The sequence below is a fragment of the Podarcis bocagei genome (assembly GCF_964188305.1).
Source record: "Podarcis bocagei genome assembly, chromosome: 3".
Classification (NCBI taxonomy): domain Eukaryota; kingdom Metazoa; phylum Chordata; class Lepidosauria; order Squamata; family Lacertidae; genus Podarcis; species Podarcis bocagei.
In genome coordinates this window covers 86,793,182-86,819,193 of record NC_138127.1, presented here as the reverse complement: position 1 = coordinate 86,819,193, position 26,012 = coordinate 86,793,182, and the positions used below count along the sequence as shown (strand labels likewise).

General features: G+C 43.8%; 1 protein-coding gene and 1 long non-coding RNA gene across 4 annotated transcripts in view; one reads left to right on the top strand and one right to left on the bottom strand.

Moving 5' to 3' along the window:
* LOC308582744 overlaps positions 1-25,352 on the top strand; it is a 146,177-nt gene extending 120,825 nt beyond the window's left edge. Inside the window, exon 3 of the long non-coding RNA XR_014005831.1 lies at positions 24,340-25,352. This is a non-coding gene — a long non-coding RNA (uncharacterized lncRNA). The remainder of the gene's footprint in view (positions 1-24,339) is intronic.
* EML4 (EMAP like 4) overlaps positions 1-26,012 on the bottom strand; it is an 89,901-nt gene that overhangs the window by 4,028 nt on the left and 59,861 nt on the right. For all 3 annotated transcript variants that reach the window (XM_081185978.1, XM_081185977.1, XM_081185979.1), the window contains 10 exons: positions 25,365-25,499; positions 23,803-23,938; positions 20,295-20,446; positions 17,942-18,067; positions 17,319-17,450; positions 15,893-15,960; positions 10,155-10,243; positions 7,447-7,544; positions 1,296-1,383; positions 233-331 (listed from right to left, as the gene is read on the bottom strand). In XM_081185978.1, the coding sequence (XP_081042104.1) occupies positions 233-331; positions 1,296-1,383; positions 7,447-7,544; positions 10,155-10,243; positions 15,893-15,960; positions 17,319-17,450; positions 17,942-18,067; positions 20,295-20,446; positions 23,803-23,938; positions 25,365-25,499 (1,123 nt within the window). The remainder of the gene's footprint in view (positions 1-232; positions 332-1,295; positions 1,384-7,446; positions 7,545-10,154; positions 10,244-15,892; positions 15,961-17,318; positions 17,451-17,941; positions 18,068-20,294; positions 20,447-23,802; positions 23,939-25,364; positions 25,500-26,012) is intronic.

Genomic DNA, 26,012 nt, shown 5'->3' with positions numbered 1-26,012 from the left:
TACCCCTTCCACTACTCATTGTGACCTTTCGAAAGCAGCTTCTTGAAAAAGAGAGTGGGAGAGGCCATTTTCTTCACACACTTCTTTTTTGCAACATTAGCCTCTGTTGAAAAGCTGCATCCCTGCTTAAATAATTGAGCTAAGAAAGGGATTCACAGTTAACACTGTGCCCGCTTAGCTTTCCAGAGCACCCTTGATTTAAAATGCAAGAAGGGTCATCTTTGCTACTCACCAAACACCTGAAATCCCAGCACACAAGTGTATGTTGTCCAATCTATATCCTTACACTCAGAACGATTCCTCATTAGTTTGCAGCCAGCTGGAATGTCCCCTTCAAAAAAAAATGCACAACTCTTATTGGAATCACATAAGCGGCATTTGTTTTAGCTGTTTCTGACATTAAGGGTGTTGCTTTTTCTTTCTTTCTTTGAACAAGCATGCAAGTGCATCTTCTAGCATTTCTATAGCTTTAAGGGTATGAACTGAGAACTCATGGGTCTCTTGATGCTGCTGGAGTACAACTCCTGTCCCTGAAACCACTGGCTACGCTGGTTGGGGGAGTTCAACAACATCTGCAAGGCCACAAGTCTCCCGCACCTGGCCAAAGGCAAGCCTGTCTTTCTCACATGGATATATAAACACTGGCTTAACTGCAGGGCTATACCAAATATTAGGGGGAGAATGTATACAAAGCTACATGCAGCTACCAGCCAAGTACCAGGGTCCCCAAGTGTTCAACTTCATCCCATTTTTGGAAACGCAGGAGGTTAACGGAGACCCATCAAGCTGCTACACTCTGCCGCTGTCCTGCCTTTGGGCAGGCCGAAGGGCCACGAAGCACGTGGCGTGCTAAGGAAAGAATGCTAAATAAATGCTAAGTAGCATTATTCCGTTGCTAAAGTGAAGTTTTAAAATGCCAGCATGTGTCTGCACCAGTAAGTGACACAGGGCTCTAATGAGGCAAGGGTGTGTGTTGTTTTTGAAGCCGAAAACCTGCTTCGTGACACATCACACACCAGCACCACTCTCCCCTATAAACTGTTAAACTGATTGATGTCCCTGCAGAGATGTAAGCTATATTTGGAAGCTCCGTTAGCAAGAAGCAGCTCTGAATAATATCAGAAGGTCAGGTTACAGAAGGTCATGCCAGTATCCCCTGTCAGCAAGCGTTTTGCACCAACAGCTTGACTTGCATCAGCTCTCTCCCCCCCCCCCCACCTTCCCGCCCCACTGCCTCCCATTATGAATGTTCAGGCACTCCTGTAGGCTGGAGGTAATTACAGCTTTGTACTCACAGTATAGTATTTCATAGTCTCCCGAGTTTGACATTATATACTTATTTTCTGGGGACCAGTCAAGGTGCGTAATATAGCTGGAATGTCCCTAAAACACACACAAAACCAAAAAAAGAGAAAACAAGCAAGCTATCAAAATTCCGATCAGCAGAAAGAAGTATTTCTGCCTGCTTCGCTGTTTAATCCCCCTTTGATAAGTTCATAGAAACAAAATGTCACGACTGACTGTAGGAGTAATTTACCAAGTTCTATCGCTGCAGAGAACCCATTCATTTTGATGGAATGCACGTAGAAGCCCATGAATTGAACTGCATAGGGCCTGCTGATTGCACTCCACAGATACAAATGCTTAAGTTCTTCTGCCTGGTTATTATAGATAATTGGATTTTATGCTGTGTTAAAATTTCACCAAATCTTCAACAAAAGCAAGCTGATGGGATGCTAGAAGATATGCAGGAATGCAATGTAACAAAGGACTGTTTGAAGTGTCTGAAGCTAAATTTGTATCTGGCAAATGGTGAGAGAAAGAACAGCACCTTTCGTCTACAGCAGGTTTAGCTTTTGCTGCTTTGAAGTCTCCCCATGACCTGAGCTCTAAGTAGGTTCAGACCATGGTTTAGCCATGTGCTTAGGCTGTCCCTCCTCGTCCTCCTGCATCTCTGATTGCCCTTCTTACTTCCGACTCAGCTGACTTAGCCATACAGCTGCAAATAAAACGTTTTAAGTGTGTTGTAAAGTGCAATATACAAATATTACACTAGATGGCGATAGTGAACTATGGCAAATTCAATATATATTTCAAAACGTTTTTTAAAAAAGCATTTTCACAGTGGGTTTTTTTTATGTGAGTGTAGATTCCACCAGTATCAAATCGTAATTTGCCAGCAGGTTAACATTTCAGCAAAACATAATTTGCCTGGTTCTCATGCAATGACAGATTATAATTTACTACTAAATAGGGAGCAAGAAGGGAAACACGGGGCTCATCCACATTATGCCACTCATCCACATTACGCCAATCCATGGTCTGGTGTTACACATCTGAGCAGCCATTTACACATTGCAGCAGCCATTTCTGCAATTACTCCAGCTGCAGTTAAAGTGGAAATTGTTGCTGTGAGATTCATCTACGTATAGGCTGGTTCACAACCAAGATTTCCTCATGTGATTCAAAATGCAGGAAGATCTGTCAGGTAGAGGGGGGAAATAAGCAACCGGCTTATTTGAACTAGCTTTTAAAAATGTCCTCAATTGGTTTGGAAGACATGCACCAGGGTTAAAAAGCAAAAGCTCTCTCATTCTCTCCCTTCCCCTGCTCCTTCTCCTCATCCTGAATCTTAAAAATGCTGGAAGCTAGAACTGACATGGGGGGAGGTGTGGGGAGAGAGTTGGGACCACCATTTACTACATCCTGCCAGACATTTGGCAGCTGTAAACATTCCGAGGGGAGGCAGAGAATGGGTGGGTGGGGGGCCAATTGGGAAGGGGTGCTCTGGAGTCGGAAAATCCCTCTGAGCCAGCAACTGCGATGGGAGAGGTCTGGACACCACATTACTTCAATAGTTGAAATAGCAGAGTTTTGCATTCCATTCGAAAGGAAAAAACCTCCCCTCGGCAGCGACCACAGTGAGAGACATATTACACTTCGCTTCTGATCTACTGTTCACATAGTGAGAGTAATCACTACTGGCACCTTTGGCTAGTAAAACTGAGTGAGTGAACAGGGAAGCTCCCTTTCTCATCGCTAATGACAATCTTCTTGGATATGACAAGGAGAGAGAGAGAGAAAATGTTAGGAGTTAAGAGTTGTTAGAGTGATTTATGTTGAACGGCCAGACAAGCTTACTCACGTTCAAGTATATATGAGCAGAAGCACCCAGAAGTCCATCCTTACTGCGTAAAGGATGGGGACAAGCAGAGGTACGCAGCACATGCAAGAATGCTGGTGCAGGAATTGTGCATGCAGCCCTGCCCCCTCCACACTTCGAACCTTCGCAAGCCCATAAAAATTCCAGAACATGCCTCTTACTCTGCATATATTGTATTATCACACCTATTTAGAGACCACTTCATGGTATAAAGCCATTGACAGCACACAGTAACACCAAAGCACAAGAAGAAGAAAACCATCCATACAGACTCTAAACAGAATGAAGCCATTTCATCAAACACAAAATAATTAGGACTCCACAATGTAAAGACTTTGCTAGTAGTTTGCTAAAAGTTTCTGAATCAACCACAGGGATACGGTGTCATCTTGTACACGTCAACGGACATATGCATCTACACCAGTGTTTCCCAACCACTTTGTTGCCTGGAGGGAGGCGGGCGAGTCGGGTGGCGAGAGGCGGGGCGGCGGCGGCGAGGAGAGGCCGCCCAGCGCGGGGCTCTCGCCGTCTGCCTGCCTGCCTGCCTGCGAGCTCGGCGGGCAGCGCCTCCGTCCGCAGCGCCCGCCTCGCGGCTCTCATTCCCTGCCCCTGCCAAAGCTCACCCAGCCAAGCCGCGCTCTCCTTCCTGCCTCGCTTTGCTGCCTCCTCCCCCCCCCCAAAGCTTGGAGGTTCCCCGGCAAGGGGGAGGGAAAAAAATTGAAACTTACACTTTCGTGCGTCCCTCCCGGCGTGACGCTGCGCGCTGACGTCACGGGGCTGTAATGGTGGTGTGCCCCAAGATTTTTTTCATCAAACAAGTGTGCCTTTGCCCAAAAAAGGTTGGGAAACACTGATCTACACACAAGTGTGTGCTGCACACAACGTGAAGGTAATATCTGAAGGCAGTGCATGGATACAATGCTGGTCTTGTACACAGAAGATACAGTTTAATGCACAAAGGCCATGTCTCCTTCTGGTGCTAGAAATATGAATTATGTAGTACTGTAAGTATGGCGCAGTGTTAGAGAGCCCTGACGTCCTCCCTGCCATCTGGACAACATCTGTATGGGCTGACCTCAGGTTTGAACATGGAATGCAAAATTTCACCAGTTTTCATTTAGATATCCGAGATTGCAAGGGAGATATCACATTGAAGTACATATTTTCCGGACTCCTTTCGGTTCAAAACACAGAAATCTTCAAACTTCCACTCCAATGCCCCCATTTTCAAGGGAGATAGCACAGTGCATTGCATTTTGCATTTCCTTCTCCTGGGCGGTGGGAATGTTGAGCTGGTTGGTACCCAAACACGAGGCACACAAAAGAGCCCTAAAGACACAGACCAAACCTATTCTGATCAGTGCTTGGAATCCTCATATTACAGAACAAACAACCAAAGCAGGGATGAGCTAAGCTGAGGCAATTTTACCATGATTCAATATTCAAAATATGCACCCAAAACAATCCCTCTGAACAAGAAAACACTCTTAAGAACTAGCAAGTGAAATAATGGAAACTGAAATTTCGGGAGCCTTTTAATTCACTTAAACCGGGAAGAACACAATGCACACCTTTTTTATGAACTGGCAGAGAAATCAAGAGGCAAGCAATTCAGAGCTTTTAATAGGAATTGTAGTGTCGGAAATGGCTCTCCATTGGACTGTTTGGCTGAATGATTGTCCAAAGCATAGAACATGGGAAGCTGCCTTTCGCAAGTCGGACCTTTGGTCCAGCTATCTCAGCACTGCCCACACTGACTAGCAGTGGCTCCCCAAGGTTTCAGAAAGGTGTCTCTCCCAGCCCCTACCTGGAGATGCCAGGGTACCTAAATTTAGGTCCTCCTTGCATGCAAAGCATGTGTTCTGCCACTGGGCTGCAGACCTTTTCCGAGGTGCACAGATCACCCCACGTGTGACACTGTGTGGCAAAGCTTGGCCCTGATTCCATGTGTTGGAACAAGGGCCCCTGAAGAGAATTGCCTGCACAAGAGCAGCTGAATATGTGTAAGGAGTTAGGCAAAACAAGAGTATCCCGTATCTAAAGCAAGTCTGCACAACACTCAGCCAGCGAAGCTGAATATGGGCCACTGGCCAGCTACTTGATAATTTTGCTGTGTTTGCAGCCTCAGGCAGGCTACAGCATATGTGAGCGACATCAGAAGGCTCAGAGTCTGGGAGGTATGTTTTGGCTGCAACAACAACAGGGCAGAAGGGCAAGAGGGGGCAGCAGCCGTAGAGACCAGGCTGGGAAGGAATTCAAGGCAGATACTGGGGAAAGGGGTCACAGAAGGGACAAGGCTTGGGAAAGTATTAGCAAGTATTAAAACAACAGCAACCCTAAAGCAGGATCAGCGGTGGAGACTTCTGTATGAAAGACTGTCAAGAAATGCCAGGCATCTGTTTGATAAGTCCACCAGCATCCTTCTCTGGCTTCCTTTTTAGTCATGTGCCGGGAATCTTTGGCCCTCCAGATGTTGCCAAACTACAACTCCCATGATCCTTGGCCATTGGCCATGCATATTAGGGCCGATGGGAGCTGTAGCATTTGGAGGCTGGGACCATGGAGGAAAAATAACAACCAAAGTAGTCTGGCAGACAATGAGCACCTGAAACACACCAGCCAGCCCTTCTAGTTCCCACCATGTCAAAGTGGTTGTAGCCAGAGGTGCCAGTGTGACCTGCTATACTGTTTCATGACCTTTCCTGATGTCCTAAACAATGTCACTGTGATCTAGTGTCAGCCTACCAGTTTTGATTCATTTCTCTTGGAAATAGCATCTACATTAGTACACCTAATTACAGCCCTGCAAGGGTAACATAGGATTAAAAATGACCAAAAACCAACCAAACAACCAGGGGAAAGAAAACCTGGAATTCTGTAACAGATGCGCCTGCGATGCATGGTTTGAATGTTTAGCAACCATCGGTTCTTTTCACAAATAATTATGTTAAATTAGAAATTCCCCACAAGGGGGCAATAGATTCTACAGATACACAATCCTTGTGCGCTGGAACAAGAGGATAAATGCTGTGCGATAAAAGTCTGCATCAACCATTGAAAGCAGCGTGAGTCAAAAGGTTATGGGCATTTCCTGTGTAACTTAGTGGAAGCCTGCATTTTTGACAAGCTGGAGCCCTGATCCCAGAGGATGGTCTGAAGGCACATGGTGCAGGAACCTTGCCGAAGCTAAGCAGATCTGGGTCTACTTAGTGCACGGATGGGAGACGACACAGATTGGAACCATATGCATGCTGCCTTGTGCTTCATCGCTGAAGAAAGCAATTTGGTATTCCTTACTCTGACTAACTAAGGCTCTTCAGAATCTCAGGGGAGAGGCTGCAGCTCAATGCTAAGGCTTGCATGCAGAATGCTGCAGGCTCAGTCTCCTGCATGTACAGACAGGGCCAAGTAAGACCTTGTCCAAGACCCTGGAGAGCTGCTTGCAGTCATTGCAGACAAAACTGAGCTAGTTGGATCAAAATCTTGATCTGTCTTACAAAGCTTTCCTATCCTTGAGTGACACTCCTTCCCTTAAAATTCACATGGCACACCATCTTTGTAACTGGTAGTCACTGATCCAGAGTTAACTGTAATCTCTGACACCCATGTTCATAACAGTTAATGCACTTAAAAGAGCCCATATTGCATGGGGGGGGGGAAGGACCTGTGCCACTGACCCCAACCACATGCTTCCCACTTTATAACAAGATCACAGCTGAATTGCTACACTTCTGCAGCAACGTATAAAGGGAAAGAGCGTATGGGAAGACCCCAATTTTTCGTTGCCTTTTAAAAACCAGCACGAATCCTGAAGTTAGTGCGCTGCAATGGATCATGTTATGGTTTTGGGTGTGGGTGCACAACATCAGTTCCTCCTACAAACTTTGTTGACGTTTACCAGGTAGTGTGAGGGCTGTTTGCTCCCTGCCTGTTGAAATTGTGTGGGGTGTGGATTGTGACTCACAAAAAACCCTTTTGGCATCACAGTACCACAGTGAGCACTTATGGGAGCAGTCAGACTTAAAAAACAAATAAAATAAAATAAAATGGAATTTGTCTAAGTGACAATTTGGGTTTTTTTGTGGGGGCAGAAGAAACTATTATGGGGGCCCATGTGTTGCAGGTTAGCCATGCCTGCTCTAGAGATACATGCTACCCCACCACAGTTTTTAAAGGCATTATTAGGGTTCCTGATCAATATGTGAAAAATTCCACACTGGTTGCCATTATGTTGCATGCAAAATCCTTTTACTGTTACCAATTCATCCTGCATAGGAACTTACAGTGCACTTTCCATATCTACTGTACTTCCTTCCATTTTCTGTCACTGTGTAGAGGTAAATGAAGTTATCATGGGATCCCACTGCAAGTAAGGTGCCATCTGCAATGAAAATCAGAAACAAACTGTATGCTGTGATATCCACTGCCGATTGGCATACCAAACATATTCCAGATGTGCTGAACAACTCCCTCCCTGTATAACATCATCCAGAGCTCATGTGGTGGCCTCGCTGTTGGCGATGAAGGAGGACTGAAAACACCACATGACGCAAACAGCAGGGATGGGAAACCAGACGTTGTTGGAGACCCGAGCCCCATCATCCCCTCACAACCGGCCACATTTGCCGAGGCTGATGGGAGTTGGGAGTCCGATAACATCTGGAGGACCACACATTTCCTATCCCTGCCAAACAGGATAGCCTCTCATAATCCATTACCGGATTGGCCCCAGAGAACTGTGAGGAGAAGGAAGATTGCAGATAGCAATTTTCCCAATTCCTTCCCCTGCAACTCCTGAAAGACATTTCTGGAGGCTGGGTAGAAGTGGACAAATTCCATCAACCCACATTGGTTCCCCGCCCCCACTTACTTTCAGGAACCACAATCTGGCCATAGTGCAAAAAACTATGAAAGAATCAGGTTTTGGTTTTGCTTTTTAGCATTCAATTAAAAGTATGTAAGTGGTAGGCAAATGCACCAGAATCAGGATTGGCTGGCAAAGCTACTGAGTATATGTCTTGTGGCAAACCAAGAGTCGTTGCAGTCCACGTGTGAGTCTGCCTCTCCAAAGCAAAGTTTTTCTGACCATTCCCTGCTAATTTAAACCTGGTTAGCCAATAGAAATCTGGGATCTCCTCCTTTTCTTTTCTTATTTTAAAAACCTCCTGTTATGTTGCTCAGGTGTTGTTTAAGGCTCTGTGGAAGGTTTATGCTGATTTTTGTAAGCAGTCTCAAAAAACTTTGGAAATACAGGGATACAGATTTACTGAACATTTAAATATATATATATATTCAATGCATAAAAACTCTAAACATGCAGAAAGGCTATTTGGAGTAAGACTAGCATAGCTGGGTGTTCCTGCAGAATGCAGGCATTTTTTCACACTTTGCATTCAGCTCAAGAAGCACCTGTGCTAACTGAGAACCCAGTACTGGATTGTGAAAATATTTGTCCATCTGAACGCCTTAATTTAAAGCACAGTTAGCCATGCTATGGGCTTGGAACATGACAAAGAGTCCTCTGAAGTGTCTGCAAATGATAATGATTTCCAAGTAAGCTGATTCACACAGCAGGAATGGAAGAGCTGTCTGTGTAAAGTGACAATTTGACAGGCTTGGGGGAAAAGAAGAGACTGTATGTTGACTGCCTCCCACAGAGAATCTCAGCCAAAATCTTACAGCACGCAGAGCTGCATCTAATGGGAGCTCCAGTATACCTCTCCTCGCAAATGTAGCCTCTATGCTTGGCACACTATGACACAGAAAAAAGTTCCTTTTCAGACGAGGAACTCCTGGTTTCCGCTACAGCATGAAAGATATCCTGTGCAGGCTACACTCAGTCAGTGTTAGAAAGTGAGATACAAAAGTTAGGAGCTAAATGGCACCTTAAGCCTAGGTTACGGGTGCTGCAATGGAGTGTCTAGGCGTGCTTTTCTTATAACAATAATACAAAGCTGAAAATGAATGAACTGCAGCTAAAATATTATGTTCATTTTTCACATGGTCTAGTCCTTCCCCTGCCTGCCCCCCTGATATTCTTAAGAGGGTCTCTTCCCCAGTCTTCAGAGAGTAGCTGGAAGTGGGGAGGCAGAAAAAGGTCCTCCATTCCTTCCAACAGCAGCAGTTTCAATTTGAAATCTTAGGCACAGTACTGAGCCCAGAGGTCAGAAACTACTTGCACTAACAAAATTTCCTGTCGCAAAACGCGCCCAGAACAATGGGAGTTTTGAACGCTGCTTTCAGTATTAGCAGGGCCCCACCTGGGGACATGAATGAGCTATCCAGGATCAGGCTCGAAACAAATGGCCTGCATGCCTGGCAAATCAATGGGGCACCTGGCATGAAAGCAGCAGAGGAAAAACTTCCATCGATTCTCCTTCCCCCTAAAATATTTTGCAAAAAACAGGAAATGGCAACTATTAAGAACTGTGCTGCTTCCGGGGGGGGGGGGGGAGCTGTCATGGATTATTGAAGCCACTCCAAGTCACTACCCAGCAATATGAAAATAGGTAAGTACATCAAATTATATCAGAGACTTAAAATTTTAAGGGCATAAACAACTTAACAATACACAAAGATTGTTGTACTGCTGAGTTTGACCCATTCAGCAGCTGTTTTACATGCTTGAATCATAACTCCATAACAAATTGTCCCATTTTTGTAGGGCTGCCATTGCTTATATACCTGGTGGGTTATATTTTCCATCTGAATTAACATTTCAAAATGCTTTATTTAGCCTGCTATTCATGGAGAGAAGCTGGCAAACAACACTGTTGATTCAGGTGCAGCCAAAACACAAGTGAAATCCTTCATTTCTGCACCTGCTTTACAAATGATCTACTTTGTTAATGCTGGAACGTAATCTGACGTGAGTGTTAAAGCCATAGTAAGACCTATGTAATGTTACCTTGTTCGTTTGTTTTTTTAAACGAGAAATCTAAACATGTGTTTGGAAGGATGCAAACACTGAATTCAGTGCCGTTCTGCCTACCTACTGTGTAGCGCATCACCGAAAGCTGCTCATTGCCATCTGTATGTATTGAAACCAAATCTCTTGTTTCGGCATCTAGAACGAACCACCTGTTAAGAAGAAACAGAAGGGAAACATTCTAGCAAAAGCTATGACCAATTTTTTTTTTTTTTAAGGCTCTATGGGCTATGATCACATCCCTCTGTCCTAGAGACATGCGATGCTGAAAAATACATTTTTTGCTAATATGTGTTATGTGTAGTACATGCATTTATTTGTGTTATGTTTTTCTGAATATGGCACATTTTTAGTCTTTCCAGGGAGGTTTGCCTGCCACCATCTTTGTGGTCTTTTCAGCATGAAGTGAAGACCTTTCTGTTAGGTCAGGACTTTTACGAAACTTAGGTAGTCTAGGCCTCTGTTTTTGAAACCGGTTTATAACTCTGGGGATGTGTGGAAAGTTCCATTCCATTGTATCAAGGTTACTACAAGAGGTCTGGAGGACAGAAACACGAGAACAGGCCTTCTCCGCAATGGCTTCCCATCTGTGGAATGCTCTCCCCAAGGAAGTTCACCTGGCACCTTCATTATATACATTTAGGTGCCAGGCAAAAACATTCCTTTTTAACCAGGCCTTTGATTAATTTGACTGACATCCTATGCTCTTTTAAAATGTGGGGTATTTTGGGGAGGGGGGTTTATTGGGTTGCTTTTATTTTGATTAAATATTTTGTGGCTTTATATATTAATCTTGTTCTGTGAACCGCCCTGGGACCTTTGGGTATAGGGTGGTATATAAATTCAATAAATAATAATAATACTAAATAATAGTTTTCTTTTTTAATGGTTTGAGGTCTAACTCTGTTTTTAATTATTTTTTACTTATCTATTGCAAACTGCCCCAATAACTTTGTATTAAAGGGTTGTATACAATTGCTGTATATGCATTGAAGGGGGTTGGACTAGATCAGGGGTCCCCAAACTAAGGCCTGCGTGTTGGATAAGGCCTGAGGGACTTGTTTATCCGGCCCACGGCCCCCCCCCCACGCCCGCTGCCTGCTCTTACCAGCGCTGCGCTGTGCGGCTGCCCACTTCCGGGTCGGAGGAGCACCGGAAATAGCTTGTGTGCATGCGCAAGCATTATTTCCACTGCACATCCGGGTCGGAGGAGGCCTGTGCACATGCGCACAAGCTATTTCCGGTGCTCCTCCAACCTGGAAGTGCACTGGAAATAGCCTGTGAGCATGTGTATGGGCACGCGCTCCCCTGCCCTCTGGCCCGCCATGTAATCAGCGCTGGAGACACCAGACCGAAGTGTGGTAAGTTTGCTGACCCCTGGACTAGATGACCCTTGGAATCTCTTCTATGAACACAACATAAAATATATAGAACTGTGATTCTACAGCACACATTGTTACATTTAAAGCACGCATGGAAAACTGAATACTCTTCATAGTTCCAAAGGAACACGAAGGAACGTGATTGACTCAACCTGCCAGTGGCCTGTCATGCTCAAGTTGAGCAAACAAAACTCTCAACTGCAGCAGACAGCGTGGAAGCTGGCAACGTGTAGTGGCTCAAGAGTGCAAGTCGCAGCTCGAATTTCACCTTAGTCCCACCTGCAATATCTGCATGATAGTAGTAACATGTCTGACACCATGCTTGAGGGGGAAAAGCACCCCAAGAATGGGGAAAAAGAGAAACACTTCTCTTTGTGACTAAGCTCTGCAAAACCTTAGTTATGACTCTCAGAAGAAGGGGCAAGTAAAGAAGATAGGCTTCTGGAATAATGCAAAGGGCTAATTTTACAGATTCGTCCTACAAAAAAGGTATGGTTTCAGAGAACCGGCGCACTGTGTTATTATGATGGAATAACACAGCACTCAACTTATATCCATATGGATTGATTTTCACTGCCTGTTGTGTGAAGAAAACTGTATGCTGCCACTCATGAACAGGTTGCCAACAAGGAGACCAATTACAAGTAATCGTTAACATCCCATTTGCATGCACGGGGATGCACTAAATTTGCAGTCCACAAAGGTTGGACATTGTAATGGCAGTGCTCTTAAATCTGCAAGGATGCTGATTTTTTTTTGGGCCAGAGGCAGCTGGGGCCATTTTACTTAAGCTACCAGAGTGCCATCTATAAATAGTGTGCACAAAATTAAAAACATGGGACAGCAAAACAAAATTCATCTTGACATTTTAAAATCCACATCACGGGCAAGGCTACATAGTTAAGTTCTCAAGAAGAAGTCATCCCTCGTTATTTTCAAAAAGCACTCCCAAGTCTGAAAACCAGATATCTGGAAAATGGCCTATTCCAAATGGCTTGGACCCAATTTGTGGTTAAGGGACCACATGAAAGACATAAAACATGAAGCAGCTCAGCATACCACCACAGCTTGTGAATATGCTGTGTGCAAGATGGATGGAACCAGTGGAAAAAAATGGCTGAAATATTTTCATTGGACAGCAGCAGAAACCACTTTCAATAATATCACGGGGGGGCAACGCAAAAATGTAGGTTTCACCTACAGCCAATTTTGTACTGCAGCTGGATGACCGACATGTTTCAGCCTGCTGCTTTGGTGTTGAATAACATTCAAGTTTTGTTGTTTTTTTTAATGCCACCGAAATTGCTGGTGTTTGCTTCTGCTATTCGTGTTAAATCCCGACAGATCTAAAGCAGGGAAGGTGCTAATTCTTTATCGAAGGCACACAAAACCACCATACATGCAGCTTGTCATCTACTTGGGATCTCTTATTCACTTTAAATAATGCGGCAAGTATTTAAAAAAGTGAACTTAATGAAAAGAGAATCTAGCAAAGGGTATCAGGAAGAGGAAAACTGTGTCCTTTCCTAAAATTGATTCTACAAATTGTCACGGATGACGACAACTTAATGCTACAGATTTTAAAGAAGTTTTTTTGGGGGGGGGGCAGGGGAACAGGCCAAGCCAGACACCACAGGACCTTAAGTATTAATTTTACATATCTAAGCAATGGAAGGCAGGGATGTGCAGCTCTGCATTCTTCAGTGAATGGAATAGCATATCCATTACAGTTTAAGGAGCTCTGTGCACGCTCATTGGTGGGTCCACGAGAAGCCACTGATATAGGAAGCATGTGTTCCTTTGCACAATCAGCGGCTTGGTTCCAATAGTCAAGATGTGCAGGAGCTTCAGGCACCTGCACACAACTGCTTCATTCTTCAGTTTACACGAGTGAACAAGCCAGGAACCAGTTAACCATATCTTCATTCCCAACGGTGAATTAAAGTGAATAGTTTCAAAACAAAACAGGATTTCTGGAAGCCAACTTTTACACAATGACTTCATATTCTAGCTTGTTTAGAAGCCATTAATATTAGTTTCCCAGCTCAGATGCAATAGGAAGCTATGGTTAACCGTGGCTTCCTGGCTTGCTTCACTGGTCATGCAAAGTATCTGCATATGGGTGCATAAAACTTGTCTTCGCTTATTAAGCTGAGATCTTGATGGCTTGAATGTAGCCAGTGCAAATCTTTGGATTTTGCAGTATCTGCTCCAGAATTTTAGAGTTTGGTTCATCGCTGCACTGCTTGAGTCTCAAGGAATACAGAGCAACCTGGTTTGGGTGAAGCCAACCTACTGCTTTGCCTCTGGGCACTTCAGTCAAATGTCTAAGGCAGTGTGAATGCGCAAGGGCACAAGGAGCAGCAGGGCTTGGTTATACTGTGCAACTTGTGGTACCTATCCATCTCGCTATTTTATATTTCTGCACTACAGCTCCAAGCTTGCCATTTTACTGCCACTGTGTGCAAATAAAGATTTTGTATTCATTTCTATTGGCACCTGTTGGTTCTTGCCAATTCACCAAAGTAAGCGAGCAAATAATTGGTGTTTCTGAAGTAACCATGCCCATTACCATAACCTCTGTGCAGTTCACTCCTGTGGACACATATGCAAGGTAAGGGTTCACATGTGCGTTTATACAGACATGGGAGCAGGTCCGTGATCTTTACCCCAAACACATAAATCAGTTTGCATTTTGTTGCTAGCCAGAGAGGACATTGACTGAGTATGTTGTACCCGTCAATGCAGCATGTTGATTAGTGCCTTCCATACATTAGGCATAGCTAATGGAGGAGCATTAACATGAATCTACATTGTGACTGTTGGGCACAGATGAAGTTGCCAGGGACTCTATGGGTGTTTTGCCTTAAAGTATGGAGTTCTTTCTTTTTTGCTTACACCGCTATTGTGCTCTTGATGTTATCCCTAGGACAGCACAGAGTATTAACTAGTTATATGGGTGCAATTTCTAGCATAGCTCCCGTGATCTTAGCTGCCAGATAATTAATTTTAATCAAGACACTGAAAGAAGCAGCTACGTTTTCCTGTAAAAAGCAAGCAGAGAGCGAATTTAGGTGTTAAGTTCACTTGAGGCAGTATTGTTTGCAAACTATTTTTTTTTTATGAATAGTGTGTGCATGTGCTGTCATGAACCTTTTAAAGAAGTGGGTGGGATAGAAGGATAAGAGAGTAACCCCATGAGATTAATTTAAAAAGAAAACCAGCAATCCTTTAGACCCCTGGTCAGCCCTGTTAAAACTTACAAAACTTGGGCTACATGTCTGGCACTGTCCACATACGAGACAATGAATGCCCCAAAGCTCCTACTTTTAACGAAGACTGGTGCTCTTTCATTCACTTGATACATGCATGGAAGGTGTCTGCTTATACAGACCACGACTCCATGAAATGAATTTCCTGTGTATGAAAATCCAGCAGTTCACATGCAAAGCTCTGTTGGAGCTTTTTATTACTACAGCTGGGTTTCGCTTTGGGGAAAATATACATTCCTCGAGGATCTCTCATTTCCAAGTGAAAACGTAGGCAGCAAGCAGATGGTAAACTAGCCCAGTAAAGTTGTAGCAGGCTGTGAAATGTTGGGCTTGGCTGCAAACTAAACATTAATACTTTTGATTGGTAGAAGAAAATGGGGGGGGGGGGGAGCCACTCCATAATTCTCCAAGCAATAACAAAATCGCAGATCTCTGGGGGAAAAAATCTCTTGTGCTTGGCTTTGTAGAATTGATGACTCAATTGTTAAGCAGTTGATGGATGTTTGGCAGTTTGAATGCAGAGCAAGCATGATAAATGCCTGTAGGGCTGAAACAGGGTAAAAAGACAACATATATAGGTGTTGCTGTTGTTGTTTTTTTGCAAGGTTCATTGGCTCCCTCTTGACAAAATTTGAATGGGATTGCATTGTAACATATCACTGTGCTGATCATCACAATACAGCCCTTCCCACCCCCTCCCAAGTATTCAGTTCCTCCAGCCTACAGAGAAGACAAAATTTTCTTATGTTTCAGCAAAATTGAGTATGGAAAACAGAGTCCTCTTATTTGGGAGAACATCTGATCTAAGGAGTTTTCCTTACTATTCCAAAAGACGTTTGCATTTTACTACCATGAAAAAACAAAGGATGACAATATGAATACACGAGATCTCTAGCTGGAGTAGGTCAGCTTTGTTTTGCTTGCGTAACGATAAATTCCATTGGCTTAAAAATATAAAAACGTGTTAATGTGTCACCATTATATTTTTATGTTCTCTCCCCCCCCCCACCTCCCCAGAGGAGGTTACATACCTGATATGTAGGGAAAGGAGAATACATTGGAGTGAAACAAACAAATTACTAGAACAATTTCCTGAGATATAATAATCGCAATTGCTTCGCTTGAGCAGAGGGACAAAAGCATTTACCTTCCTGAGTGTGTTCCTATTGCTACCACTGTTCCACTTGGATGGAAGTCAGCACAATGTCCTGGTTCCTGAAAGACACATTTTGGTCTTACGATTTAGGCTGAAACCTAGTTAACATTCACACAAAAAGAACATATATGCCAAACTGCCTCACCTGGACTGAAAAAAAAGGAAAATGGAGCAAGCACCACAGTTCTAACTTATGAAGCAAGATGGCCAGTGATTGCTACAATATTTATTGTCCTCGTAGTAAGATTTGAATCAATTAACTCTTTCCCGCAAAAATAATATTTCCGAATAAATTAGTCACTCAGGTACCCTGATGATATGGAAAGAACGGTACCCCAACTCTCCATGATAAGAGATTAAATAGAAGAATACAGTATGGGGATGGGGAACCTGTAGTCCTCCATATGTTGTTGGGTATCAACCCATCAGCTCAGTCAGCGTGGTCAGGGATGGTAGCAGCTGTAGTTCAGCAACATCTGGAGGGCTAGAAATCTTAACCGTCCCCTAAAAGGTAAAGGGACCCCTGACCATTAGGTCTAGTCGTGACCGACTCTGGGGTTGCGGCGCTCATCTCGCTTTATTGGCCGAGAGAGCTGGCATACAGCTTCCGGGTTATGTGGCCAGCATGACTAAGCCGCTTCTGGAAAACCAGAGCAGCACATGGAAACGCTGTTTACCTTCCCGCTGGAGTGGTACCTATTTATCTACTTTGACATGCTTTCGAACTGCTAGGTTTGCAGGAGCAGGGACCGAGCAACGGGAGCTCACCCTGTCGCGGGTATTCGAACTGCCGACCTTCTGATTGGCAAGTCCTAGGCTCTGTGGTTTAACCCACAGCGCCACCCGCGTCCCCTACCTCATGCCTAATTTTGAAGGGGACAATGCAAGAGCGTCTTCACTGTCCCTAATTACTAAAGCACAGTATATGTGTGTAGTGCAAGGAAGATACCAAGCTTACTAGCTTCAATGAAGGGGAACCGTAAGTAAATGAAAAATGAAGAAGAAACTTAGGGTTGCCTTCAACTAACCCTTACCCAGAGCAGACCCAATGAAACTAATGACCTGAAGTTAGTTCTGTCCATTAATTCCAATAGGCCTATGTCTACAATCCTGAGGTTCCATGTTCATATGACCACTAACCAGACTATATTAACGCCACACTTTTCTATTGTTCTTAATAACATGCGTACAAAAACACTGCCAACCCTCCTCCACACCAACAAGGCCCAATGACAAAGCAAATGTGCTCTACTTCTGAGCTATGCCCCACCCCTTACACTGCAAAGGCACTGCCATTGCTTGTTATGAGATGTGGTAGTACAGGCTGGCTCCACCCCTAAGAGGAAGCTCTACTTGTGTAGGCAGGGAAGCATCCTACGATTACAGCTGACAACTTCAGAAAAAGAAGCTCGCATACCTCCACCAACCTGGTCCATTCAAGTGTGTGGTCCGCTGAGTTCCACATACAAACTTGCCCATCTTGAGCACACGTTAAGAAGAGATCTTTAAAAGGATGTGTCGCCAGGCCCCAGAGCTCGTCTGTGTGCCCCTATAACGTAAGCAAGCAAACCTGAATTACTGGACAGATATCTATAACCTGTAAAGGTAAAGGTAAAGGGACCCCTGACCATTAGGTCCAGTCGTGACCGATTCTGGGGTTGCGGCGCTCATCTCGCTTTATTGGCCGAGGGAGCCAGCGTACAGCTTCTGGGTCATGTGGCCAGCATGACTAAGCCGCTTCTGGTGGACCAGAGAAGCACGGAAACGCTGTTTACCTTCCCGCCAGAGCGGTACCTATTTATCTACTTGCACTTTGACGTGCTTTCGAACTGCTAGGTTGGCAGGAGCAGGGACCAAGCAACGGGAGCTCACCCCGTTGCGGGGATTCGAACCGCCGACCTTCTGATCGGCAAGTCCTAGGCTCTGTGGTTTAACCCACAGCGCCACCCGCGTCCCTCTATAACCTGTACCAAACCAATTAAATCTCAATGGCGCAGCTGAAGTAGCGGGTGGGTTGGACAGGGGGCGAAGTGAACTCACCTGTACTTCCACTTGGAAACCGTCATTAAATGTTCCCCGCAAAATAAAATTCCGCGAAGTGCCAAGTAGAAATTGGTCAGCTTTGCCTTCTGCTACAGCTCTGATTGTCCCATATTGATCAGGAACCTAATAAAACAGATTTCCCATAAGCTCAATTATTTTAGTCCTCAGAGCATAACAGTTATAATTTCTAAAAACAATAGCATCTTGAAGCACATGCAGAGCTGAGGAGGAATTTGGAAATGGGTCTAAATCGGCACCAAACTATTTTAAATCTAGTGCTCCGCTCATGACATACACTACAATACATTGAATGGAGTGGAGTAAGGACAGCTATCAATATTTGCCTAACAGGCTAGTGGTTAGATTTGAGGGACATCCCTGCTGGTTAGACCCCCTGCTGCCAACTTATCCTCCCACTTCTCCCAAAGCAAGGCTTTTCTGGACTTGAGGAGGGATTGGCAGGGAAGGCAGAGTGCCCAGAGACAGGAGTGCGAGATCCAGTTTGGAAAATGGGTCTGCTTAAAGGGCAAACTGTGCTCGCCTCAAACAGAGCTGCTCAAATGAAGACCGACTCTGTCCCTACTCATCAACAGGAGCAGCCTGGATTATTGAAGCATCAATAAAATGTTTCCTTGGTGCCGGTGACAGCAGCATTTAGAAGTGGCTTGCTGGGTTAAGTGTAGCTGCAGTGCTAGTTTCCTGGCGGAGGGGTGAGCGGGATGGGAGGGGAAGTTTGTGTGGTGCAAATGCAAGTGGAGCCAACTTGATCTTCCTGCCTGTGAATTTACACCATACTGACCTCTCCATTTCCTTGCCCCTCCTGGTGTGAAACTGACCTGCCAGGAAGCTAGCATAGTGGCTCCACCACATCTGGCAAGACGCTTCTGGCAACTATGTTTTTAAAGGCCACTTAAAAGGAGCAATCCCACTAAATTTTATAAGTGGTGGGGATGATTCTTAGAATGCACCATTAAGGAGTTGTGTTGCACTGCTATCTGATTTCAGAAACACAAGCGTTGAAGAAGACTTCAGAATGGATACAAACAAGGAAGAACCTGCTATACTGAATTCTTCGCTGCGCACCGTTTTAAGTAGTCTCAATAGAATGAAGGCTTCTCATGCAAGTATGTTAAAGACATCTCTCAACACATGAGGAACAAGCATTGGGAGTGATAAAGAATCTTAACATCTGCTGGCTGCTTCCTTACATTTTCTATTATAAAATGTTCAATTTGCTTGCCTGTCTAATGCCAAGTAGCACTATAAGAGGAAATAAAATGGGGGACGGGGGACCTCAAACTAAAAAAATGCAAAGATGTTTATCTAACTACTATATTTTTCCCAGAAGAGCTGGCAGGATTTTTCAGCATCAAATAACAGCTGTATACAGAGAACATGGCACGTTAACAAAGGGAATAGGATTAGGAGAGATAACAATCTACATCACTCAAGTTGCTGTTTACCAAGTTCAATGGTGATTTATATCCAGTTGGCATCTAACTTGTTGATTTTATTAATTATCTTTTTAAAATGACTCTTTTGAAGCCATTTCCCTTACCGAACAGGTATATTAACACCCCCAGAGGCTGTGAATTCATCACCGCAAATAGAGATTAAAATGTCATTTTGCTTTTTACTGGGAGTTGCCAAGGCCAGGTGAGGGGCGTGCTGGAGTGGGACTCGGCAATTTTGGGTTCAAGCTGCCGATCACCTGTGGATTTCAAGACAAGCTGTGATGCATCTGTCATGTTTCCCCATTTGTAAACTGGGAGTGGCACTGAACTTAACTTCACAGATAAAACCAAGGGCAGAATTAATCAGCAACATCTCTCTGCATGGTGTTCAGTAAGATGGAGCAGAGCTGCACAGACATCACTTTACACAACCCCGATTCAATGGGGCTTACTAAGGAACACTTCCCACTGGATTGAGCCCCAAGAAACGTATTGTGGTACAGACATGTGTTGGCGAGAGTCCACCACGGCAGATGTGGAAAGTGGGCTTGAAGTGAGCAGGCAAAGTTGTATGAATATGACAGAAGGGAAATAGCCATATGTGGGCAGAATAGGCTCAAGGGTCTTGTGTTCCCTACCAACTCATAAAGCTCACTAGGTGACTGCAGACCTAGACAATCTCTCAGGGTTGTTGTGAAGATACAAACAGAAGGGGGTGGGAATCTTGTATACTGTTCTAAGCTCATCAGAGAAATGATGAGGTAAAAACATTAATAATGAAATCAATGAGGGGAATGTAAATGAAGTTGTAAGTAGCACAGCAATAACAAGAAGAGCAACAGCAGTACCACAATTGCTACGTGGTTTCATTTCTTTGGTGACAGTAATGTGCCTACCTCTATTTCCCTTTCAGGGTTCAAGTCATGATCCCACAGAATTATTTTTCTGTCCTTCCCACCTCCAGTGAGCAGCATCCCGTTCCTCATTTGGCAGAGGGTGAACACGCTGCCATTGTGAGCTTTGATTTGCCGACTGATCTGATACACACCTGTGGTCACAGCAGAAAGAGTACTAAGTTGTTATAATGGTTTTGCCAGTTTACACAGAAGAAAAATGAAAATATTACATTAAAGACAGACACTTTTTGATGGGTGGGTGGGGTGGGTATTTTTTCCTATGTAGATGGTTTCAACAACACTGTGATTTTCTAGCCTGCCAAAACTGGAACTTAAAAGTGCTTACAAAGTAGCTTCCACTGGCTTCATGATCACTCCTGTTGGGAACTTGGTGGTCAATTTCCTAACAGCTATTCTAGGCGTTCAAGGCTGCCTGAATTTGCAATCTAACTATCCTGTGGAATCTTTCGCCCTAGATCCTAGACTGGCAGAGGCTTCCCACTGCCATTCTGTAGTGACCAAAGTCCTCTCTGAATATTATAACAAAAGCATGAAGTCAGTTTGGATGACCATGTCTCAGTTTAGGAAGCTATGATATGCACAAACCTTCTGCCTGCACACTCCACACTCGCGCTACCCCCTTCCATCCTCCTTTCTCAGCAGTAAGTTAGGAAACCATCAGTTAGCTATGATTTCCCATTGCATCTGAACTGGGAAACTAGGGTTTCCAGATTGGGGACAAGCTGGAATCTTAAACCACACTCCTGGTTTGGGCGGAACAAGAGACTATAGGCTTGTAAGTTTAACTGTGGTGTGCCGACAAGGGCGGGGAGGGAAATGGCTACATGTGCAGGCATAGGCTTATCTTGGCTTGCTAATGTGATGATCTGAACTGGGCCATGGAATCATAAAGATTTGGAGAATGTCTTGTAGGCCATTTAGTTCAACCACCTGCTTGAGGTAGGAAATCCAGAGCTAAGAGCCTTCCTTTTCCCCCAAGCAATGGTTGGCAAGCTTCTGCTGGAAGAGCAACAGTGAATAAGAGCTCACAATGCCTCTGGATAAATGGTCCTATTGTCAAATTGCTCCAGTAAGAAGTTTCTTCTATTGTTCAACCAAAATTTGCTCTGCTGTTAATTCAAGTCCATTAAGATCTAGTCCTTTCTTCTGGGGCAGCAAAGAAAAAGAAGAAAATGACTTCTGGAACTAAAACATATTCTGGGGCTAACTGCCTTGGTGAATCATGGTTTGAATAAAGCTACATATATGCTTTTTAAAAATGATTTGATGTCTTTTTAACTTTGATAGATAAAACAGAACCTCTAGGCTCGGAGGCAGTAGGATACTGAACGCCAGGTGCTTGGAGGGAGTATGGGGTGCTTCCGAGCTCAGAGGCTCTCATAACTAGAAGCTATCTGCCCAAATTTTCAAAAACAAGAGGTGTGTCTGCGAGAGGAGTGTGTGTGTGTGTGTGTGTGTGTGTGTGTGTGTTGTGAGGGCCGGGGATGTCTAGGGTGGCTTTAGTAAAAGTTGGTAATGCTACGGTTTGCTATTTTTCTACATAAACACTGAAGGATGAATTCAGAAACAAATGTAAAAAACCCCTCTATAAAACCTGCATTAAGTGCAGCTCAGGTGTGAATTGGATTACTGGTGTAAAGGCTTTGCACGTAACAATGTGCCCAGATATTTTAATTAGAAAACCTTACCAAATAACATTAGTTCATCTGGCTGCTACTGCAAAGGGTTTTTTTTTTTTTTTTGGTTAATCTTCAAGATTAATTTTTAAAGGGCAGATGCCATTAGGTGTGAACTACCATCTGTTCTAGGATAAAATGTATATATAACAAATGTGTGCCTAGCTTCAAAGCTCTCCATAAAACCCAAGTGAAAGTAAAAGATGCCAACTTTACTTAGCAGGCCATCCCTAGGGAGCAGTTTGCTTTATTTCTCGATGTAAGCACAGAGACACACACACAGACCTAAAACTCCATTAAAGCCATGATAAATTCAACAGCACACATCAGCCATAAAAAGCCCAACTCAACAAAATCCTGGAACCATTTAAATAATTAATACATTCAACTTTTCACTATGGAATATTTGCTATGGCAACTATAGCAAAAGAGCCATTTGCTTTAGGTGGGTTATTATGATATTAAATGTACGATCCATTTTATAATTAAATTTTTACTTTATTCTTTTCTTCAGAAAGAAAATTTGCTGAAAATATATATATTTGCAGTTAAAACGTCCTGTTCTGACAGTATGTTTTTTCTGGCATGCCCATTTAAGCCCCAGCATTTTAATTAGCTGCCAAAAACAACAATTATCCTTGGATTTAAGAGCTACCTTAGGGCTCAGCAATGCCAGACCTGCATATGGCTGGTTGCAAATAGTAATTCTTCTTTAAAATTTTAAATTGAAACAAAACGCTGGCCTATAAAGCATGCTTAACTTGAAAGGCAGAAAATTAAAATTAGAGAAAGCTCTAATGCCAGTATCTGGTACATTACATTTTTTTGTTTTTACGTATTCCTTTCATGTGTCTGTCAATATTAAAGACCAAATACTGCTATATAAAACTGCATTATGTTAAGACATCTTCTCCAATGTGATACATTACACATTGAAGTTAAGAGGTTTTGCGTTGCTCATGCATATTTCTTAGTGTGCCTCATCCTAAGCACTGAGCAACTGCAGAAGCGATTCTTGACAATCTCATAGCCCATATGATGGCGCAGGCAGCCACATGCACCTGCTTGAGTCCCTAAGGAAAGGGGACCAAGTGTAGAATATGCTGCTATTTAAGATGGGCCAGGCTAGGTAAGCCAAAGGATCCATCTAGTCTAGCTTCCCAGTTTTCACAGTGGAAAGCTGGATGCCTCTGGGAAGCCCGCAAGCAAGAGATGGAAGGCAATTGTTCTTTGCCTCTTCTGTTCACCAGAAGAGTGTCCCTGAAACCGCTGGAGGTAGCAAATAATCACTGACAGGCCTACCCTCCATGAATTTGTCTAATGTCATCTAAACCACATGCCCCCACATACTGCAGCAGCGACTTCCAATAAGCACATGCCATATGAAGAAATAGCTTCATTTTGGCCGTCCCGAATCCAAGTCTCTTCTGAAGTATACTAGTAAAAATTGTGGGTTTTAACCATGTTTAAAAATTCTTGCTGAGAAGCATGAACGGGAAAGTTAAGCGCTTGCTGATTTCGGAGCAGCCTGGGAGAAAACTGTATGGTTAGCCCGTAATATGAAAGCATGTTTTTTAAAAATCATTATGGCTACTGCTCCAGTGTGTCAAAATGGGAAGAAAATTTGCTGGAGGGCAGTTCACTAAGAGTCACCTGGTGTTTTTTCATGGATTGACACAACAGGCTGAAGATGTATGAAACCTGCATGCACCTGACAATTCCTTCAACTACCTTTGTAATTCCTTGCATTTTATGAATTTTTAAACCTATCTGCCCCTATATATATAAGCCAGTTTAACAAATTGCCATACCTTTCGATCCTTTCCCAGGAGTGGCTTCTACAGCAGTTTTGCTCCATATAAGCATTATCCCACCTGAGTCTCCAGTGAGAACATCTCCGTTTCCTAAAAATGCTAAGCACTGAACAAATTTGGGTTTTTCGTATTTCTAAAAAGAAAGAAAGAAAGAAGGAACAACAAAATGCATTTTTTTAAAATAGTACAATATGGAAGGCAGATATACAAAAGCAAAATGGGCACAATCCAAAACATCTCGTTCCAGAGACATTTCCGTGGGCTGCTTCAAACATGGTAGCACTCTCTCCATCTCAACCATTGCTTTGGAAAATGTGAGGGATGACTGCCATTCATTATGCCGTAGCATTTGAAGAAGAAGAAGAAGAAGAAGAAGAAGAAGAAGAAGAAGAAGAAGAAGAAGAGGAGTTTGGATTTGATATTCCGCTTTATCACTACCCTAAGGAGTTTCACAGCGGCTAACATTCTCCTTTCCCTTCCTCCCCCACAACAAACACTCTGTGAGGTGAGTGAGGCTGAGAGACTTCAAAGAAGTGTGACTAGCCCAAGGTCACCCAGCAGATGCATGTGGAGGGGCGGAGACACAAACCCAGTTCACCAGATTACGAGTCTACCACTCTTAACCACTACAACACACTGGCTCTTGAGTAGAGCAGCAGCAGGACAAGATGCTTAGGCTGGTCTCTCCCGTTTTCTGCTTTCACTGCTGCTTCCACCCCACCCCACTCTGTGGAGTTGTATCTTGGAGACCTGTATCTTGGAGACTGAACATGAATTTAGAACTCCACAGGGATGAGGAGAATAGAGGTGCTAGAGAAACCAGAACAGGTTTTGAAGAGGGCACCACAGATGTTCAGCTGAGTATTGGAAACAAGTCCAACAAGATGGATGGAACTGGGTTTATTTAGCCTGGAGAAAGGAATACTGAGCAGGGGCATGATAGTGCTCTTCAAATAAATAAAAGGCTGCCACATAGAAGAAGACAAAGACTTGATTTCCGTTGCCTCAGAAGGCAGGACTATATCTAACAGGCTTGATATCACAGGAGGGAAGACTTTAGTTGAGTATTACGAAAAACCTTTCGACGGCAAGAGCGGTTCAACGATGGAAATCGTTACCTAGAAGGGTGGCGAGCTCTCCTTTCCTACAGGTCTTCAAATGGAAGAAGGACAGCTATCTGAGGGAGATACACTCTTTCTCTGGATTCCCTATGTCAAGCTGATGGCTGGGCTAGAAGATGGCCTAGAGAGCTCCATCCTGTTATTGCATGAGGTGGAGACATGATTATGAGTGGGAATATGGCTCACAAGGACAAGGTTTAGTGACCTTGCACTCCCTTGTCCAAAATCACTCTCTCGAGGCTTTGCTATGTGCATTTTACATTGGAAGTAGTTAAATGCATGTCTTTGTGTAGTCACTCAATATATTAGATACGGGACCTATTAGGCAGAACAGTCCTTTCTTCTCCACAACAGTTATCTAAGGATCATCAGTCTGATAAAATCAGGTGATCTTGACTACCAAGGAAAGAAGCTTGCCCAGAGAGGAAGAATGCTTACCCCAAAAATCCCTTGCTTCCTTGTCAAAGAATTGCTGCTCCAAGTCCAGAAAAAAATATGGGATTTGCCAGATGTTATTATTGTGTCTTTGTCAGTTGGATGGAATGCTACTGCAAGAACAACTTCGTTTGTAGTCTGTTGAAACAACAAAAGGCAGTTACCACGGTTAACATTCCTGCTTACGCAGATAAGTGGAGACAATTCACCGTTATGCAAACAAATCCCACATAATGGGCATGCAAATGAGTATATTTATTAATAGCAGTTCATTCTTGCTACCTGGGGTTCTCCAAGCCACTGTCCCCTGCACATGCCTGCTTTGAATGTTCTCCATCTTTGCCACCAGGCTCCTGAACTCTGTCCCACATTTTTAAGGAGGGCTTCCTACTTTGAAAAGAGGCCTTTTCAGAATCACCGAAGAGGGAAGGGAAATATGGAAAACCTTCCATCGTGAACTTCCTTCAGTTAATTTATCATAGGATCCAAGCCCATGTTATCTGGAATACATTCATTTCCAAATGCTAATAATATGGGGCTGAAAGCAGAAGAGATCTAGGGTTTAATCCCACCTACACACTAGCCTCTCTTCAGTTTGCAGATGTGAGAAATAGGGCGAGGGATTGAGAAAATGACATTAGGTTCTTGACA